Here is a 21,411-nt window from a genome sequence, read left to right on the forward strand (position 1 = left end):
TAACTCAAACTCTCGCAAATCAGAGGCTTATTGCATTGCAAATGCTTGTTGACATCTGAGACAGAAGTGGCAGCAGCCATAGAAAGGCAGGGACCGTGATGCCAGGCGGTGCATTTCAAAAGCAGGAGGAAGGAGAAAGCAGCTGCAGCCAAAGCAGACCTTGGTCATTGAATGCACAGCAAATGTGGCAAGATAAGAGCAAGATTTACAGAGCTTTGTAAACCATAAGCACTGGTCTCCAGTGCACCAGGTTAAAGAAAGAAATTGTGCTCACAAGCTCGGAGTAACAACACATGTAAAGGGGCAGTCCTTGAAAATTGGCAGAGCTTTAAAGGCCATATCCTGAATCCAACATGTCTCGGAGAGACAGCGCAATCGCTACCTATGCGAGACATAAAAAAGCAGAAGCTTAAATGTATACAATGCATGCAGTCATCCTGCACACTGCAGTCACTAAACACAAATATGTAGGCTTAAGGGCATTCAGGAAAAATGTGAGGGTAGTTTTCCAACCTCGCACACAAGTTAAGTTTTATTAGTGGGTAGGGGAAAGGGTTTTTCAGGAGGAAAACTATTTTCAAAATGGAGAAAAATATGTTATGGTGATGAAGATTTGTGCAACATTTATTGATGCAGAACATTTAATTTGGTAGAATTCTAAATGAGTAAGATGGAGTACTGATGCAAGCCTAAAGAGCTCTGAGATTTCCAGTACCATACATGATCAGATCATCCAGTCCTGGTTATTTCTTAACGTTTGGGGGTTTGTGTTCTTGTTTACCCCACTGCAAGATCAAGAGCTTCTCCCAAAGAATTCATTCATATGGATGTTTGAAAGTTCTCTTTTTTTCTATTTTAAACTATCACAGATAAGAGGGATGGACCTGGGATGCATTTCAGTGGCTGAGTTGCAGTCAGAAACTGCACTGTGGAGGTTATGTCCACCCCCAAAATGAAGAAAATCAATCACCGCTATGCCGCATTTAGATTGCTGTTTGAGGCATGAAGAATAGATATGCACTGGTGATCCACCAGTGGGCCCAAACTGCAGGGTGTCGGGGACATATCAGAACGGGTATTAGTAGAAGAAAGAAGTATGAGGGAGGTGCGGATCGATGATATAGCAGACAAACACTGTATGATCTGTGCTGAAATGCTACAAGAAATCTGAAATCTCGCATTAGTGGAGAAGTGTGGCTCACTGGTTAGAGGAGGCAGACCCGGACGCTGAGATCAGACCCGGGACCAGGGTTCAATTCCCGACGCGGCAGGGTCTTGAGCCCAAAATGTCCACGGACTGGGTAATTCTCGCTTCGGTGCCTACTCGAATCACAGGTTCACACTCTGCAACTCTGGGCAATAGCTTGCTTAATCTCCACTACGGCCCCCCGCGGCGGGATGCCTGGCTTTCACCTTGGGGACACCCAGTAGGGGCTATCTCACAGGGAAAAACCAGGACGGGTTCCCAATGCAAAGCGCTTTGAGACCTGGCGGTGATATTGCGCTATATAAAAACCTATCCATCCATAAACCAGAGAGGGTGCAAAGAAGTCATCAAAGTCCATACAGCACTGAGAAATAATAATGTTTAGCCTGACTTTGGGAAACTGAGTCGTTTCTGGATCTGGATGGTAATGGCTCCACTTAATAGGATGAGCAGGTAACAGAGAATAGACTCTACATAAATTTTACATTATTAATGGAAATTGCAGTAAGTGTGCATTGTTCAATATTATTTTAAGAATTTTTTTGTTTAACAGTGTCATCAGTGAATTGCTCATTGTGGGATATGGGCATGTTGTAAGCTAAATTGTATTTGTAATATTTTCTGTACTAATTGGATAATAAAATATTTTTTTTTCACTAGAAAATTCCTTTTTATTATTTTTAAACTGTGCTTGACAATTTAGAGTTATGGGAATGTACTGCAAGGCTGTTGCACGTTACTGTCTCTCGTCTTTTCACCTAAGATGTCTCCAGACAAGAGATCACAGAATAGTGGTTGCAGATTTTTATGTTTCACCTTTTTTTTCCCCAAAACTGTTGATGGCATCTCTGTATTTTTGTTATTGTGTAAAATTGATGACAGAAACCTATTTTATTGTTCTTTGATAAAAAAAACGTTTGACCTATTAAAAAAAAAAGAGGGTTGAGACTGACTGACTGGGCCATGGACCTTGAATTCCTGGCCACTGACCTCCAGCATGAGCTCCTTTATCCAAGCCCCGACCCTACCTTGTATGACACTGTCAGTCAAACTTCACATTGAGCAGGTTTTGTAGATTTAAAACTATGGTGCTCCATGTTGCCTGAATGGTGAGTGGAGAGATATTTAACGGACCCACTGCGTCTAAAACTGTCCCCATCTGCAGCAGAAAATAATCAAAATAGTATGGGCTCTGTTGGTTGAGTGGTGACCCACAGAGCCCTTCTAGGGTCTTTAGAAGATGGCAGGTTGAATTACCAAGTTGAAGTGCAGGGTGAAGTAGCACAGGCAGAGAAGCATGAGAAGTGCCACAGTAGACAGAAGAAGTTGGTGGAAGAAGACAGGCGCTTGGTCACATATCAAGGCAAAGTTTCTGCATTCAAGCCAATGAAACGAAATGAAGCAAATGGCGCAAAGAATAATTGTGTTCAAGGGAGTTGTGAATTAAAGTGAGAATTCAGGCTCCACATGAGAGTGCTGTCCAATGAGCTCGCTGAGGTGATCTCCTCATTGGAAATACGTCTCCAACAACAGAAAAGAAGAATAGAGATGTAGTAATAGGGAAATCATTATTTTGCCACAGGACATAAGTACATACAAGAAGAACGAGAGACGGGTTAAAGCTATAATTCTTTGACTACCTTCCTACCAGAATTCTAAGTACAGACAAGGATGTGTAGGTTATAATAAAAATAATAATGTTGATTACTCTGGTGCTAATTTCAATGAGTTAGATAAGGCAAGCACTAACTCTAAAAAAGAAAATCAAGAATTGAGCAGTCACCTCCATTACTTGACTGAATGGGGGAATTGAAAGGCTGGAGAATGTTATGACAGTGCCTAATTTATGGATTCATAGTATAATGTGTTTCAAGAAGGTAATAATCTAAAAAAGGAGGTGCACAGACTTTCAGATACACACATTAACTGATCTGTGAGAACTGCAGAAGAACAAGGGAAATAAAGTAGCGTGGTACCTAACCAGAGGCACATACGTGACATAATACACTTGTTTGTGGACCTCTGCAAGGAGACACAGCTATGATGAGAGTTCCTTCAGAATACTGGAAAACGCCTCTGAAGATGAATATGGTAAGGTCAGCATGGCAACCTGTTGAATAACCGTGGAAAGATGCTACCCACTGGCCACAGCCGAGCCAATCCTGGACACTTTAGAGAGTGAATAGAGTATGGCAAGGGGAGAAAGGCTACTTGCACACAAGCATTTAGTGGCAGCTGAGGGTTCTCGCTGAAGGACCTGTCCAACGGTCTACTGCCCAGGGCTAGGGTTGAACGGCACTAGGCATGAATAACAAGCATTTGCAATGCAAATTGGTCTCGCATATTTGAGAGTTAAAGATATTGGCATTGGCAATGTTTTTTAGCTATCTTAAAAACCATTTGCGAAAACATAAAATGAGGGGCACTCCCAGTGGCAGCAGACTTCGGCTGTTGTTTTGCAACGCTTTAAGGTGCAGCCTGGTAAGCAGGGGGCTGAGAAACCACAACCCTGTGGCGCGGGAGTGGCGTGATTTGGTTGGAATGATTTAGACATTCACTGAATAGAAGTTTGCTCTTTCTGTGCACAACTGTCCTGTAGAAAGGTTGTTTAACAAGTTTAAGGAGATCGTCCCAAACAAATTAAACAGTTTTCGCTCTGCGTTTTGATAGCACAGCTGTGAAACCATCCTACTGCTAACAATATACACAGGATGGGTTTGGATCCAATCCTTTGTTCTTAAAGTATAATATTTCTTCTTCAGAAGAAGCCCTGAAATTTCTTTTGGCACAACTCTTGGAATTGCCTTTTTAAAACAATTTTTAAATATCTTTTAGGTAGGATTATATTAATTGTATTTGCCGATCATGATTTTTTAGTGTAATTCTATTTTCACAGTATAATCAATTCATGGTGTTAACACTGCTTTGTTAAGCTGATTGCAATGAATTCTATAGAAGTATTATATTAGAACTGCACTTTTGCTCCTGCTACAGTCCTTATATTGTGATAGGTTATGTATTTCTTTCTTAAATAATTGCACATTTGCACTTTAATATTCTTAGGACTTTTTATCTAAGTAGAATGTGTCGGTACATTGTATGACTTTGTCATGTATTTTTTGTGCACTTTTACCTATGAGAACTGTTTTATTGTAGATCTTTGTGTATTTGTTATGTGGAACTCTCCGAGTTCCAAAAAATAAGTAAATTTGAGTTTGGCTTTTCCACCCCTTCAAACCATTGGCTTTCTTCAACCAGCCTCTTTCAGCCGTTGGCTAGAGACTGTCGATCACATTGTGCCTCAGTCCAGTGGAGCACACATCTCTCATTAATGCTAATGGCTGTTTGGGTGTATTCTTCTGTCTCCACTGAAGTGCTTGCATTGACCTGCATGAGGAACTACCTTACCACTAATGCCCCCTGTCCACTCCTCCTGGCTGCCTCCCATATGCCTCAGTCTAATGTGGTAACACTAGCAAATTAAAACCAGACTCAATTACTTTGTCAATGGTTGTTACCATTGTGAGCCACACAGATTATATGTGCATGTCATGTTTGATAACATCTGGTGCCAACTGTTTTGTGAAATGCATGCTTCCCAGTCGATGATGGAACTCCTGTAAGTCCGTGCTCAACCCAAACTACAAAAAATCTTTCAAATTCTCAAAACATTGGTCAGTATTCACTGAATTTCACATTCATAAGCACAAGGCACATTCACCACAGAAGTCTATTAAAAATGTCCTCAACTTTAGACAGACTTCAAATGTTGTAGCTAAAAAAAAGTGGCTGCTCCAGAACCCATTGGACCCCCTGGTAAAATTACACCAGGAGCTGTCAAACTCAGTACGCATCTAGATGTGGGGTCAATGATAAAACGATACCTAGAGCCACAACACCCAGCGCTACTGCCTACTTCAGATCACAGATCAAAGGGGTAGAATAGGGATGGGAAAAGTAGTTAATTTATGGTAAGACAGACGGAAAAATACAGAACCACGTGAGGTAAATAAGGGTGAAAAGGGCAGTTGGGCCAGCAGTTTGGGGGGAACTGATACAAAAAGAAAGAATTTCATAATAGAACCACGAGGATAAAAAGAAAAGGGTTATCATAAGATAATATTTCAGAAATAATACCAGACTTCTCTGTGCCATGTGCAGACTGTCACGTTTATAGATTTTAGCAGATTCATATAGAACAAAAAGCGCTGGGGGTGTCGGATCACTTAAAAACAAAAGAAAGTCTGGAGTCAGAGGATATTGCAGAGCACCCATATGCTGGTGAATAACAATAATGCTTCTATTTAAACTGTCAGTGTCTGTTTGTTTTTAGCACAGGTTGCCACAATTGCTTAACAAAGGAATCGCCTTTCGTGTATTAAATACTTTTCAAAAGTTTTGAACGCGGTTTGTGCTCTCAAATCCCATCGACAAACCGCAAACAATGTTCACCATTCAAAGTGAGCCCTGGCTGGACCATGCAAGGCAGCTCCAACAAAACGGAAACGGAGCACCCGCAAACAATTCAGAAATATAAAGCTGCGAAGCCAAGTTCAAGGATTCCAAGGGTTATTTATTGTACAATTCAAAGTGGCAGCATGCCTCTTCAGCATAAAACCTAGGGCGTTTCGGCTCCTATTCCAGAGCCATGATCACAAGGGTGAATAATTACCAATCATCTAAATAGTAGTTTAAATGCACAATGTAATGCGCTCGGTAGTCTTTCAAAACTCCAATACCAAACATGCACTATCGGTAAAATTCAAAATATGTAATCACTGGTCCTCTAGATTGGAACCCGCGTATGGGTCAGGTGCCCGTACCACTGAAAAGAACCCTTTACGTTATAAAAACAAGCGCGGCCACGTGGCTGCGAAAGTGAAAGTGACCCTACAGAACAGATGGCACCCTGCGCGCCCCTGCTCGCTCCCACAAGCTGCAGGCCGCCACGCGCACGATTGAAGGTCTGGAGTGATTGCAAGAGGCCCTCTCCTAGAGCAGGGCATGTGCGCTACACTAGGCGAGACCTTAAAAGCACTAGGCATGAATAAAAGTGCCTTGCTATGCCCTTTGCTCTTTACATAACTGCCATCCTGCTGCCTTTCTCCTGGCTTCTTCTCCACTAATCATGTTCAGTATTGGTGAGCACATGCAATGCCTTGCTATTATTGTTGTAGACCTGTAGACGTCTGTTCTGATATATAACATTTCAAAATGTAAAAAATAAATAATATTAATGTTAAAAACATAAATGTCAATTTTTATTTACTTTTTGTAGCGTGTGGGCTCTATTTATTACTTCTTTACTTTTTCATCAAACAGAGTGCATTATTGGGAAATCCTGCACTGCTCGAAGCTTTCAGAAAGGCCGAAATGCTCAGTAATCAGGTAACCCCACACTTTTGCAAGTAGATCACGTAAACATAGCAAATGAGATCAGTAGCAGAAATACCAAAGTACACTTACAGTAATTAATGTCACCCATCGGGAGATTAAACGCTTGCACTAATTTGTACTTATGCCCTTTGTTAGAAAGTGGCAGAAGTAGAACCCGGAGCACCTGCCTAGGTGACCTCCGGCCTCTGTTCCCTGTCCTAAAACCGCTTACCATGGTGACCATTTTTGTCTTCCCGCACCGAGCAGAAACAGTCTGCAAAAAGCATAGCAGGTCAACTCAGGTGGTCTGAAACCAGCTGCTGTGAGTCTGCCTTCAGCAGCCAGACGAGGTATGGGAACGGGCATATCCCTGACCTGCAAAGATGACCCATCACTAACATAACCTTGGTAAAGAGTCGGGGCACCAATTTCATTCCGAAAGAGCGGACTGCAGATTGGCACTGTGTGGAACCTATCATAAAACACCATCTCCTGTGCATGTACAGTATCGGTATGTGGAAAAATAAATGCATTATGGACGTCGAGGGGAACCACCCAGTGTCCAAGCTTCTGAGCCAACAGAACCTGCATGAAGGACAGCATCTTGACATTGACCTAGCAGAGGAAGGCATTCAATAAAAGGTAGGTGAGAAAGGACAAAGCCCACTGGCATTCCTGGGATCAAGAAATTAACAGGCTTAACGTGCCTGCCTAATCTCGTGTTCAGTGACCAGTTCATGGCGCCTTTGCTCAACAGAATTGAGACTTACTGGTGCAGAAAGCAAACATAATCCTCGTAAGTGGTCTAGGGGACAGGGAATTGGTGTGGGAAACTCCTGGAAAGGAGGAGCAGCTCTGCTCTAGCAATCAGTCCATCGTTATGGGCTGCCAATTCCACCGATAAGACATTTGCCCACCCGATGCATGTGCTTATTTGTGAGTGACCTAAACCAGTTTTGTGGAGTGGGAGAGGAGTATGAGAAGAGAGAAGGCTGATGGTGACAGTGACGACCCCTTGAGCCACCACACATCCTGTACTGGCGTAGTAATTGGTTTGGCTGCAGTCCTTGACAGGGAAGTTGGTACTGTCAAAGGGCGTTGAGCTGGAGAATCCACAAAACCTGCGGTACTCTCTGTGAAACTAACAGTCAGGTGACACCAGCCCCAGGGAAGAAGCAGAGCCTCCCCCCGCTTCAACATATTAAATTGCCAAAAAGGCAAGAGCCATCAATCAGTCTGGCCTCATCGCCTGAGGACTCAATAAGGCCTTGTGCAAATTGGAGAAAAGGGGCCCTAAATCAAGAGTGCCTCCAAGTCCACCTTAGCAAATACTGATCAAATGGTTTGCTTTGCCGCATCCTGCCCATTGCGTAAAACCTCTGCAAAGGGGTCTTGCAATAGATCTGGGAGACTTGGCACGACCATCTGAGCCATCTCCCACGGCGCATGTGAATACCAAGCAAGCAGGCAGCTCACAGTCTAATCTTAACTGAGGATCAAATTTTCTTTCCCATAGCCTAGAACTCTTAGACCAGGATATTTCCAGGGTTCTACTTCAAACAGGATGCTTGCACCACCAAACTCTCCAGGTAGGGATGGGCCGAAAAGTTTTTGGGTCCCTAGAGGCTGGGATGATGGTGGCAGATGAACTGACAAATAACTGCTGGGGCAGAAGTTAATTTGTCCCAAGCAAACCGTATGAGTTCCTCAAGGTCTCACTGAACGAAAGCAAGGGCTCTGAGGCAGAAGTGATAGATGCACAATCCCTGTTAAAATATTTGGCTTCTCCTTCTCCATGGTCTAGGGTAGCTTCAGAACGACAGCCCTGTCTTCAACAGGGATCCCACAGGACCCTCCAAGTAAACTCCTTGAGAAGTATCTAGCCAGCTGGCATTTTGTAATGGCAGATAGTCCCCAGCATCTGTGCATGCAGGACGGTGAAGATTACCCGCCTCACAGCTGTCATTGTTGTCATGCTGAACAATGTCAGACATCTGTTACCATCAAGTCTGGCCCAAACAAATTATGCTTGCTTTCAAAGTACTCATACCTACTAGGAGTCTATATTAAGCTTGGCATCTGGAACGCCATCAGATGGTCTTAGTTTTTAAAACTTCACCACGCCGTGTGATGGTCCTGAAGAAGGTGCCACTAGCGTCGAAGTCAGCATCAGTGTTGGCTCCAACGAGGGACCAGCAGCAAACCAATCACAAAGGAGGGACTGAGGGCTTTTTAGACAGGTCCAGCATACATGCCCGAATAGTAGTAAAGATACAGAAGGTATACTGTTCCTAATTACGAGACAAGGGAAAACTTGTTTTGCGTGGTCATGAAGTGTAGGAGGATGAGGATTTCTCCTCTTGGAATATAGGGCCCTCACACACCCGGCAAGGTGTCATGCTTCATCATATGGGCTGCTCCTCGTCAGGTCGGCGCTGCACTACCTGACAGTTTGGTGCCATGGGGGTGCGGGCCTGATCAGTGTAGATAAAGGAGTGGAGGTTTATAACCTGAAGGAAATTTAAAACAGGTAAGGGAGTACCAGCAAAAACTATTTTAATCAATCGGTCTCCCACCCTGATTAAAAGAAACAAAGGGGTATTTCTGAGATTATGTCTCAGGTAGGGCGCTCTATTGTGCGGTCAACATGTTTCTCACCTAGTTGTGAATCAATCTGGTGGCGATTCGTCAGGACCTAATAAAATTAAATCTATCTACACAAGGGTGGTTGTATGGTGTGATCTAACTTTTTAAACCAACCTAACACATGCTCTGTGTTGTACCTGATAGCATATGAACAACCTGGTGAAGGAATAAAAACAATTATTAGGATCTGAAATACCAGTATAAGCAAAACTCTAGTGTTCCCTGTGTGACAAGCTCACAGCACACAGTGGTGATGACTAAAAACATCCATAACGTGATTGCCATGTGTGTGACTCTCACAAACATTTTATCGTGAGGATTACACAGGCGCATTTGGTGGAGCGCCACCATAGTTGCAGAAAGAAATGATGAACTCACCCACATTGGGTTTCTCTATCTACTTCATCGATACCCGGCAGGTATCTCACAAGGAATTTCCTTGTGTGCTGTGTGGGTTGTGGATTAAAAGAAAGGAAAATTAGAGCATATCACATAAAATATGTGATTTAGGTTTGTGGCGCTATGCAGGAGTTGTTCAAACTTGTAACAATGTAACGAGGGGTAGCCATTAATTTATGGTGAATACCAGGCTCGCCGTTACCAACGAAAAACTGGGCATGAGCTGAGTAAATACTACTTTACTTCAAAATATAAAGCCTTTGGTAGAGGAATGGGGCTGACCAGCGCATTGGTGCCAGGGAGAGGCTGACTGCCACCAATAGTGTACCCACCAGCCAAAGTCCAGTAGGAAAACCTGTTGGCTCCATGGTGTGTAGGAGGGCACCCCAAGGGGAGCTTGCCAGAATAAGGCCAGCATCAGGCCATGATTTGCACACAGTCCGTTCCTGGAGCTAAAACCGCCAGACAAAGCAGAGGAGCCACAGGGCCCGGGGCCAGCACTGGGGCAGAAGTCAGGGCAGGGCTGACATTAATAAGCTCAGGCACTGAAGATGATGCTACTGGAGATACCTGGAGATCTACCACAGGCCTAACCCATAACCAACTTGGCGTCTCGTCCCCTTAATACCTTCTGAATGCATAAGCCCCGACATTTACTGATCAACTTGGAGTTGTGCTTGTGCCCAGGCACCATAAATACACCTCATAACGGTCAGAGATAAATATTGGTTTGTGGCAGGATTGCCACTGCTTTAACGCAGATTTTCTGGGCAGTGACAGCATGCTAACTCTGAAAATTTTAGAATTTGGAGAACAAAACTTTCCAAGGAGTGCACTGTGGATCCTTGTGAAAGGGTGTGGAAATAAGCAACAGACATCAGTGCGACAGGATGGGGCTTATATAGCTCCCGTGATGTCATGATCATGGTGGTACGCGGTGGCGTTGCGGAGTCAAACACCACCTACTGGCAGGGACAGCTTCTTTGACTTTTCCAAATTCTGTCTGCCATCTGGAGGAGATTCGAGAGATGAGGAATACTTAGGCAGAAGGATCCATAATAAGTTAGTTAGCCCTGTATGGTGCAAGTCTTCTACAGTACAGAGTGTAAATGCACACTCGTTAAAACCAACTCTTAGTTAAGCGTATACTATTTACTCAAAGGTCAATTCCCTGCGAAGCTGAACACAAAGCTAATAAAAACATGTTTTTTTTAGAGAAGACATTATTAAGGGTACATACGACGTAATCTAACTAGAAGCTACATCTTCCTTTAGGTGACTTCAAAGAACAAGACTGATTGATACGAAACCGCATATTAAGGAAAGCCACGAGGCACTGTCTCTTTGTGAGAATTACATGAGAAATACCGGGAAAATAAAAAACATAGTTGATGGTTGAGCTACAACAAACCAACTGCAATGGAACACAGTAGGGTCCAGACTAGAATTATGTGAGAAACCAATTCTGTTTAAACTAATTTACAATATTGAATACTCGAACAGTCATCACATAAGAACCTTGTTATTTAACATTGTAATGAAGACTTGCTGCTTGCACCCAGCATTTTAGTATTAAAATTGCAATAAAAGTCTAATATGCTCCCGGGATGGGGGGGTGGGATAGGCATATAATACATGGAATTCGGTAATCCCTGTATAAACGGCAGTCTCTAATTTCTTTATAATAGGTGACTTGTGACCACCAAGTCACGGATTATAACGAAAAGAAGGCAGACCTTGACTATTATGAGTTATGACAGTCGAGTTCCAACATCATAATGCCAGATGCCAGAGCCAGCAGTCGAGGTGAAAGGCAAGTCAGTCACAGAGCAAAATTGAAGCAGCTGTTTAAAGCCACAAATGGAACATTGCTTTTCTTTCTTTTGCTCTTTTGTAATAGCTTTCAATGACAAACAGAGAGAATATGTTTATTTTTTTGCTCTCCGAAGACCGAAAAAAGCTAGGATCCTTGTGCATGCTTCTACACATACCGATTTCCTGCAGCCTTTTTTTACGATTTGAATTGAACTGTTTATCTGTTTCCAACAAATATCTATGAGGTTTTTTTGATGTATTTATTTTTGCACTAGAGTTTTTATTTATATTCATGTTTGCAACCATGCTTGCAATTTCAAATGAAAGAGCTACGCGCCAACGTTTTAAGTGTTTTGTGAAGAAAGTGATGGTGTAACCATTTATTATATGGGATAAGTATCCCCTGCCGTACATGATAAGGATATTGCAAGTCACTTCGGAGTTCCATAACCTTATAAAGGATCCCAGGCTTTGGCCTTGTTCTTCTATATGGTTATGAATCTCCTCTGTGACATGCAAAATGCTTATAATGTACGTCAGGGGGTACTTTATCCCTAATATAATAAAAATATTGGATGAATGCACAGCTATCTTACTCTTCAAAAATGCTTCTCTCACAAACGCATCTACCACTCTTATCCATGCCACTTTGCAGCATCAAAGCAGCCATGCTTCTGCTTCCTGTGACACTCCCACCCTCTAGGATGAAAGGGCTGACTGTTCATACTGGATATCTCTGTGGCTTTCAGCACAATTGGCCATGGCATGTATAGCTTTAAGACAAGATTACTGAAGAGATTGACTAACTCCTGTAAAACAATCCTCAGCTGTTCAGGATGGGTGAATATACCATAATCCAGAGGCCATCAGTACTCTGGAGCGCATAAGCGTATTACTCCATCAGCATACGATGACGAAATTATGAAAATATGTCATCTTTCTCTAGCATTAACCACTTCAATTACTACAAGAAATTCCTTTCTTTCTGTGTCTCTTCTTGAAACTAAACCTGCAAAGGGCTACATTTTGCATAGTCTAACCTACACTAATCAACACCTAATCCGATTCTAGCTGGAAGGCATCGATAATCAAAGCCACATGCCCAAAATATCCCCAGAAGCACAACTGACTAACTTCCCACTTGAATCCTCTATATACTAATATTAAATGTACATTTTTTGATCTTGGACTATTAAAAAAGGGGTCAACTCACTTCTCCTGTTCGTCCTTAACATCAATGGTTCAAGCTAAGTCTGTCTCTCAAATTGACACTGGCAATTCTATCCTACCCGTCCTTCTCCATTTCACTTCTTAGCCACAGCACACAATGCATACAGCGTGGCAGCTCAGAGGCACAACACAGCGTAAGAACGCTACTAAAGACCCCGGTGGCTAGCTACTCAAGACCCCGGTGGCTACAATGAGAAGTCTAACCTACAAAATAACGCATATGAACACCCTTCTTGCCTTTAAAAAATAAATCAAAGAATCTAATGCACCTACTGAAGCCTCACAAACTTATTAAGACATGAAACATCCCAACTAAAACAGCATTTGCAATGCCATAGGTCTCGCATTACTGAAAGTTTGAGCTATTGGCATTGCATTATTATTTGCAACTCCAATAGGTCAAACTTTCAGTAATGCTAGACCTATTGCATTGCAAATGCGTGTTTATCACTACAAGCATGTGGTATCACACAATTCAAAATAAATACATATGTAAAGTTAAGGGCAAGCTACAGTAGGTACCGCACTACAAAGCATTATTTAATATTTATTGAGTTGCTCTTCAATCAGTAATATTAATACTTGGTAGAGAAATTCAATACCATTCTTGTGGGAAACTGCAAAAGAGAGTTAAATGATATGTGTCAAAACATACAAGTTGTGTATTTTGGCTATATATTGGTATAATTCTGCGTAAAGTAGTTACTTGCAAGCAGGTAATAATTGTGAACCACTGACTGAGGCCAAGTAAAATATAGCCAGAGTCACTGGAATTATGTGGCAGCTAAGGGACAATTTGGCTCCAAGAACCCCGTGGGTAGCCTAGTACTCAAGCTCACAATCCGTCACTCACATAGGAAGACTGAAAGCATTATTTCAGCCACTGAATTTTGCACACTATAGAGCATTGCACTATGGTTTGTGCACCCATAAACTCTCCCTCAGGCTAACCATTTTGATGACGGTTTAATCGTCACTGCTCCATATTCTGACCAGCGGTATGATGCCTAATACTCACTGCGGGATCTTTGGGGATTCTTGGTTGCAGTATGTTTTGGCTTAAACATTGACAAGAAAACAAAAATGTTGCACCACAAAACCATTTAAAAACTACTGGTATAGGGTAACCAACGTATAAAGTCCTGACTTAACCAAATTGCCAGGCAAGCTTTGTCCAAGTGTCCTGGGTTTCATCCATGAACTGATCAGACTACAAGATCTGGGGGTGCTCAGCGTTTTTGGTGCTGTGTAAGCAGAGAATAGTGTCCTACCAGAGGAAAGGCAAGTTTGCCTTTTACTTCGTGAAATTGTTGATTCTTAAATTGCAGGACAGACTTGTGTGGAAATCTGTGTTTTCATTAGGAGCACCGCTAAAGTCCTCACTGTACAACCTTTCTACACACACTTTAATATAACACGTGCCAGGTGTTAGTAAACCCTACTTGCTACATAAAAGCAATGATTGACAGTTGTCATCCTTCAGCTGCTTATTACTATATTCACGGTTTATATTGCTAGTAACGAGGTAAAAGTTTTACCTCGACAATTACCATTTGTAAAAAATTTTAAATTTTTTTTAAAAAGAGGCTTTAGCTACAGATCAGGTGGACGGTAGATCATGTAGCACGAATGGTGCATAACTCCACTAGAGGATAGAAGCTACCATTGTGCGCTCATAGTACCATTCGGCGGACAGCTGCAGGTTCTCTGGCAAAAAACACTGGACAACCATCGGCACTCGCCATGGCAGCCTTGAGACATCGAGGTATAGCTAAAATGTTGATGTTCCTGACTATCCAGAGAATCGAGGCGGCTGATTGTCAAACATGCACAATGCATCCTTGTTGGCTGAAGTTCATCAGTGACGTGGAGGAGGGGAAATGACCAGGAAGAAAGAAAGGGAAACTGGAGCCCAATGGATAACTGAAAAGTAATACGGCAGGCGATGTGAGCAAACATCGGAGCAATAAAGTCCACGATAAGAAAGGTAAACGCGATTAGGAGGAATTTCGGCGGACACTGGCACAATAAGGTGTCCTGCCCTCGGGTCGTGACAGCTACCGTGGGCCAGAGGCCAAAACATGTAAACAGATGATCAGCTCCATCCGTTCTCTGGGGACACCCGCGCAGGTGGTAACGGCTTCTGTTATTCTTGCCAGGAACATCCAAGCAGTCAAACGTCTCGCTGCTATAACCTAAAGTGTTCTTACTCCAACACTGCTATGAAATGGCAGTCTCTTGACAACAAGGGTCGGGCTCGGCCCCTTCAAGGTCACTCCACACTTCAAAGAGCCATTAGACGGCGCCTGTACTAACCTCTAGTGCTTGTTTACAGCACATTCGGCATCAGTATTGGGGCGATGGGTGCTGCCCCAGATTTACATACAGCGGATACTATTAATTATCAAGAAAGGGGGTAGTACTTCCCAGTCTAAGAGGTAGCGCTTCATCGAGGTGTCTGTGGATTCGCAAATACACAGATATAATGATCGCGCGTTTAGTCAACGCCTTCTCCATGATCCTCTTTGTAAAGCCGCCACTGTCAGTTTGCAAAGATGTCAATTCATTTATCGCTCTGAGCCCAGCATTGGGTGTGGTCACAACGACACAACATTAAACAACAAAGACCTCCTAAATGTCAATTCGCCTCAACCTGCTGATTACCCGTTACCTCCTCGCACTAGAAACTGAATCTTTCACGCACAACAAAGTAGACAATACCTGCACCGGAAAGCTCTTGCGATCCGCCCTCAAAGGATGGCAGCTAAGCGCCTTCTCATTTATAATGTTTTATATAGCGCTAGCTAGACCCGTGGGTATCAAAGCGCTTAACATACGCAAAGGAAAAGAAAACAAGTAGGTTCAATTACCATGCCAAAGCCAATGCACAGTGTCAAAATGGCGTGGGCTGCAGTGATGAATACAGCCTGCTGTGTTTGTCTTTGTTTTTTAACGTTCTGGCCATATCACCAAGCAGCTTCACTGTTCGTCTCACCGGAAAACAAGCCCGCGAGTGATGCGCGCGAGTAACCCACCTCTCTTTCCTTCTTTCATTTTGTTGCTTCCCTGTGAAATGGATCCAACAAAGAACAATCCCGCGAGTGGTGCGTGCGCGCGCGCCAGAGTGAGACATGTGGTTTCAATTATCCCGCCCGTGTCTGGGCACGATAATTGAAACCACATGACGGTCGGTGCTCGTAACAGACACCAACAGGACATGGGCAGAGCAATGCGCCCGCCTTGGGCCAATTGTGTGCTGTCTTTTATTAAAAAGACGCACGCAAAGGCCAATAGTGTGGGCCTAAAAGGAAAAGCACACGCATGACCGTGTGTGATTCCTAGGTCCATTTTCAAAACCCTCTCAAGGGGTCTCGCTGCGCGAGCACTGCTGCACACTGCAACGCAGGCGTGAGACCAAACAAACAGGCAACAGGCTTATATGGCTCCAACAAGACCCTAATTGCTTGGAATGTAGTTATGCATGCGATTTATAAAATGCTAATTATCCTAGAAAAGTCACTTCAGCACTATACAAGAGCAGGCGATTACATACAGCAAGGAGTCACCACAAGAAAGGGATACAAACGGTGAGATTATGAGGAAATGCACGTGGAGGGGGAAAGAAATGTTGCCTTCACAGATGTATGCCAGGTAGCTTCTTTCCTAACAAATGTGTGTTGTGTGACAATGTCCATGTTTGCCGCTTTTGGACAGTTCAAAGACAACCTAAAATATTTCTGTTTATTTTTAAAATATTTAAATTTAAACCAACTTCATCAATCACTGTAGGAACTCTCTTCTCTTTTCCTTAGTCGCTGGATACAAAAATGTCTTCTTTAGCTCTATTCAATGCCTACTGCAAATATTGAATATGGCTAGGCAAGGAGCCGCAAGGTGCTTGTAGGCTCTACACAAAAACCTAAAGAAAGTATTAGATACTTGCTTTGTGACAAATGCATTGTTTATACGCTGTTCCTTTTAAACTGCTCCATTGTAGCCTGGAGTCTAGTTTGAGCTATATAAAATAATTAAATAAACATCCTCTTCTAAATGTAATAAAACATCTGGTGATGCGTAAGAGCCAGCACATCTAATATGTGCTTTTTATGAATGTAAACCTTACGAAATAAAGATATCCCTTACCCAGGGACACCCCTACTTGAGAAACAACAGCCCAGGCCTTCTGCTGAAGCCCCTCAATCTTCTGAACATGCCATGCCACCCACAACCATTTTATCATTTCCAACAGACAACTGACCAATAGAATGCTTTACTACTGCTAAATCCACCCTTACCCCTCCTGTTTTTTGCCTTTCTATCTCTACCAGCCCCAATGTACAATAATCAAATAAATTATCAACTACTAAAAATGTAACCCACTCTCATACAACGTAGTTAAGAAATGTTCTCCGATACCCATGCGGCATGGTCCATGCTGTAAAAAACATACGAATAACTTAACTGTGATAGCGCCAGCTCCTTTTCTCTTTACAGGCCGGCACACACAAGTACTGGTAACTACAACATTGTATAAGGCTGCAGGAACCGCACAATGCTATTACAGAGACTACACACAGGGCCGAAGGCTAACACAATTGAAATTTTTTTTCATCGCCAAGTAACAATAAGGTTCAGCACTTCATCACATAGCACAAGAAGTCTGTGAAGCATAGGTCAAGACATACCAAGATCTACAAGGATAGCATGTTGCTGAGCTGTCAACTGCTTCAGCAGCTCCTTGTAGGAAATGTCAGGCGGGGACTGCTTGTTTGACAGTCTGTGTCGAAGGCGGTACTGCATAGCTAGGAACTGCCATACTTCTCCCCGACGGCTTTTTGGTACTCCTGGAAGGTGGGACAGAAAGAAAACACACAGTAAAATATCACAGCATCAGGGCATGGTCATGTCTAAAGAACATGATGATAATGGAAGTAGCAGACTCCAGTAACAAATAAATGTTCATGGTATAGTGATTTGTATAGTCACAATAGGTTCAGGGCCTTATGACAACTTTGGCGGTCCTCCAGCGGCGCCACCACCATGCCGCCCACTGGAGGACTGCCAAAGCTGTGGTGCGCCTACCTGACTGATTAAGAGTTATATCCTGGTCAGGGGGAGGGGGGGGGGGGGTTGCGGTGGTCTCACGGCAGTGGGCTGTTAGGCTCATTGGAGCGCATAACATGCAGCCTGCCGTCGTAAAAGCATCTGCATGCAGGCCACTTCATGCAGGAAGTGGGGGTGCAAATCCAGGGGGGACATGTTTTGCCCCCCCTCCATGCACCCCCAGGCCCAGGAGCGGCAGGGGGCACTGTTAGAGCTCCCTTTGTTGCCTCTCAGCCACCTTTTCCATAGTGGGCTCACCGCCATGAAAAAGGCATTGAAACGGCAACTCAGAATGTGCTTGGTGGTGACAGCAGTGGCCCCGCCAGCATATTCGTGCTGGTTGCAGACCCCCAGACCAGCGGGACCCTTGATCTCAGTGGAGCCAGCGGTCTGACCGCCCCACACATAATACTGCAGGCGGGCCCACAGTGTGGCGGTGATTGAACCACCACCACGAGTACGGCGGTCCTATGGACCGCCGTACTCGTAATAAGGCCCCAAATGTCAATTCAAAAATAAAGCAATAGTCATACACAAGCATCTTTTTAAAACAAGTCATTGTGGAAGTTGTCCAGATATTTATGACTATGAAAAAATGAAACTGGTCAGGTAGTAGAAGGTTTTCCTGCATAGTTACTATAAAAGACCATTGCTGTCTAACATTTCACAGAAGAGATACATGGGTCTCTAATATAAATACAGGAACATTACTCATTGTTGAACTTTCAAAACCCACTTGAAAATGAACCATAGTAATAGTTTTACAAAATTGTATGCAATGGCTGACCATTTTTTGTACATTAGAAATAAAATGTAATCTTTTATAGGAGAATGGCACTAAACATGGTATACTGTGAGTGATCCGTCTCCATTAGTTCTTCCCAAACACACTTCTCGATTGCAGCACATCTACTTAACACAATCTTAATGTCCAGACTCATCTCTATTGGTTTCCTATGCCTTATTAAGTTTGTTTTAAACTAGTTTCAATATAAATGGATGCCTTCATAAAAAGTACGTATTTACAGATGTCGGTAGAGGCCGCCAGAACAAAAACAAACCTTTTGTAGTGTAGTTGCAGCTCTCCTGCATACTGACGGAAGGTCCCATAATGAAGCTGCGTGAGGAGCGACTCATATGAGATTGTGCGGGACAGGAAAATATGTAGGTCCAATCCACCACTACTTGACTGAGTGACAGTCCAGAGTGGGCCACCAAAAGCAGATATTATTCATGTCAGCTCTGGTACTCCAGCTTCCATAGGAGCTGCAGGCAAAGAGAGTGCTGCTAGGGAGATGAGATTATTTCAGTGTACTGCCACCACTTACAACTCTGTCTGCTGAGGACACACCCAAGACACTGCCTCCACTACACACCGACCTACAAAACTTGACCACCACCACTACATGACCTGTCAACCTGTCAAAACATCACCCAAATTAAGGTACATAAAATTGGCAAAGGTTAAGAGTTATTTTCATTATAAAAAAAGAGTAAAGGTAACTTAAATAATGAAAAAAAGATGGCTAGCCCTCCCTCCACTGCTCACCCTGGGACGACGTAATGACAGGCAATGGAGTGGCAGCTGGAGTAGGGACAGGCAATGTACTACAACTATCTGCTGCTCAGTTTGTTTGCCTCCACCCCCTGTAGCTGATGACGAGTGATCACTATTTGCTGTCTCGCCTATTTGGTGGACACTGGAGATAGTATTATATTGCACTCTCTAAGAGTTAATATTGCACTCTCTAAGAGTTAATATCGTGATCTAACGTGTACATAATTACTGTTGAGCAATTGATTGTCATGGCTGCCTACATGAACAGCTGCAACAATAAAAATAATGAATGAAATAGTTTATTAGTTTTTCTTTTAGATACTCAATTAAACCTATATCACACTGTTTCTAGTTTTCATCTCAGCTTTTTTTTTAAACCCCTTCACGTGCTCAGAACAGGAATCTTGCCAAAGGCAGAGGCTATCATGTGGCCTAAACATTATTGAACACAATGTATTGTTAACAAAATCGACAAATACCAACATTCTACTATAATTAATCCTCGTTTAAGATTAGTATTTTACAACATATTTTTGCCAGTGCGGAACTAAATACCAGTTTGGCATTTGCATTTTCAAATTTGAAAAAAAAAACGACTTTTCTACAAGCAATTAAGAGGCTAACGCTTCCCGCATTCTGCGGTCGGTTAACATTGTATTTTGTTGAATACCCTAAGCTGGAGTTGAATAAAAAATACTATTTGTGTGTGTTTTTTTTAACTTGGCTACCAGCGCACACCAAATTAGATATTGGCTGCTCTACTTTCTAGAAGTCAAGTCAAGTCAAGTCAGAGAATTTATATAGCGCACTACATACCCAGAGGGTCTCAAGGCGCTTAGGGAGGGGAGGAGGATTACTTGTCAAATATCCAAGTTTTCAGTTGTTTTCTGAATGCTAGGTGGTTCTGGGTAAGGCGAAGGTCAGTGGGGAGTGAGTTCCATGTTTTAGCAGCCAGGTAAGAGAAGGATCTGCCTCCCATGGTGGTCTTGTTGATGCGAGGTACAGTGGCGAGGGCTTGGCTGGAAGAACGTAGTTGGCGGGAGGGGGTGTAGAAGGACAGTCGTGAGTTGAGGCATTCTGGTCCGATGTCGTAGAGTGATTTGTGTGCGTGGGTTAGCAGTCGGAAAGTGATCCTCTTATTGACGGGTAGCCAGTGGAGGTCTTTCAGGTGACCAGAGATGTGTTCGTTGCGCGGGATGTCTAATATGATCCTGGCTGAGGCGTTTTGGATTCGTTGGAGTTTCTTCTGGAGTTTAGCGGTAGTACCTGCGTAGAGGGTGTTTCCGTAGTCCAGTCGGCTCGTGACCAGAGCATGGGTGACTGTTTTTCTGGTTTCGGTGGGGATCCAGCGAAATGTTTTTTTGAGCATGCGGAGAATGTTGAAGCAGGATGAGGATACGGCGCTGACTTGTCTGTTCATTGAAAGTGAAGAATCCAGGATAACGCCTAGGTTCCGTGCGTGGTCTGTCGGGATGGGGGCTTTTCCAAGGGCTTCCGGCCACCAAGAGTCGTCCCATGCAGAGGGGGATGTACCTAAGATGAGGACTTCTGTTTTATCTGAGTTCAGCTTCAGACGGCTGTGTTTCATCCATTCGGCAACTTCTTTCATTCCTTCGTGTAGGTTAGTTTTGGCGGTGCTGGGGTCATTGGTGAGAGACAGGATCAGTTGAGTGTCATCCGCGTAAGAGATGATGTTGAGGTTGTGTTGGCGGGCGATGGCCGCGAGGGGGCTCATGTATACGTTGAAGAGGGTGGGACTGAGTGAGGATCCTTGTGGTACGCCACAGATGACTTCAGTGGCCTCGGACTTGAATGGTGGAAGGCGGACTCTCTGGGTTCTTCCGGTGAGGAACGAGGTGATCCATTCAAGTGCTTTTCCTTGTATTCCGATGTTTCTGAGGCGTTGTAAAAGGGTGCTGTGGCAGACTGTGTCGAAGGCTGCAGAGAGGTCGAGGAGGATGAGGGCGACTGTGTCTCCATTGTCCAGTAGAGTTCGAATGTCGTCTGTTGCTGCGATAAGGGCGGTCTCAGTGCTGTGTTTTGCTCGGAAGCCAGATTGTGAGGAGTCGAGGGATTT

At 43.5% G+C, this 21,411-nt stretch overlaps 1 protein-coding gene across 4 annotated transcripts in view; it reads right to left on the reverse strand.

Moving 5' to 3' along the window:
- Positions 1-21,411, reverse strand: part of TBC1D4 (TBC1 domain family member 4) — a 656,292-nt gene that overhangs the window by 39,726 nt on the left and 595,155 nt on the right. For all 4 annotated transcript variants that reach the window (XM_078657429.1, XM_078657428.1, XM_078657430.1 and 1 more), the window contains one exon: positions 17,359-17,517. In XM_078657429.1, coding sequence (XP_078513555.1) covers positions 17,359-17,517 — 159 coding nt within the window. The remainder of the gene's footprint in view (positions 1-17,358; positions 17,518-21,411) is intronic.

The sequence above is a fragment of the Lissotriton helveticus genome, chromosome 8 (assembly GCF_964261635.1).
Source record: "Lissotriton helveticus chromosome 8, aLisHel1.1, whole genome shotgun sequence".
NCBI classification, from domain to species: domain Eukaryota; kingdom Metazoa; phylum Chordata; class Amphibia; order Caudata; family Salamandridae; genus Lissotriton; species Lissotriton helveticus.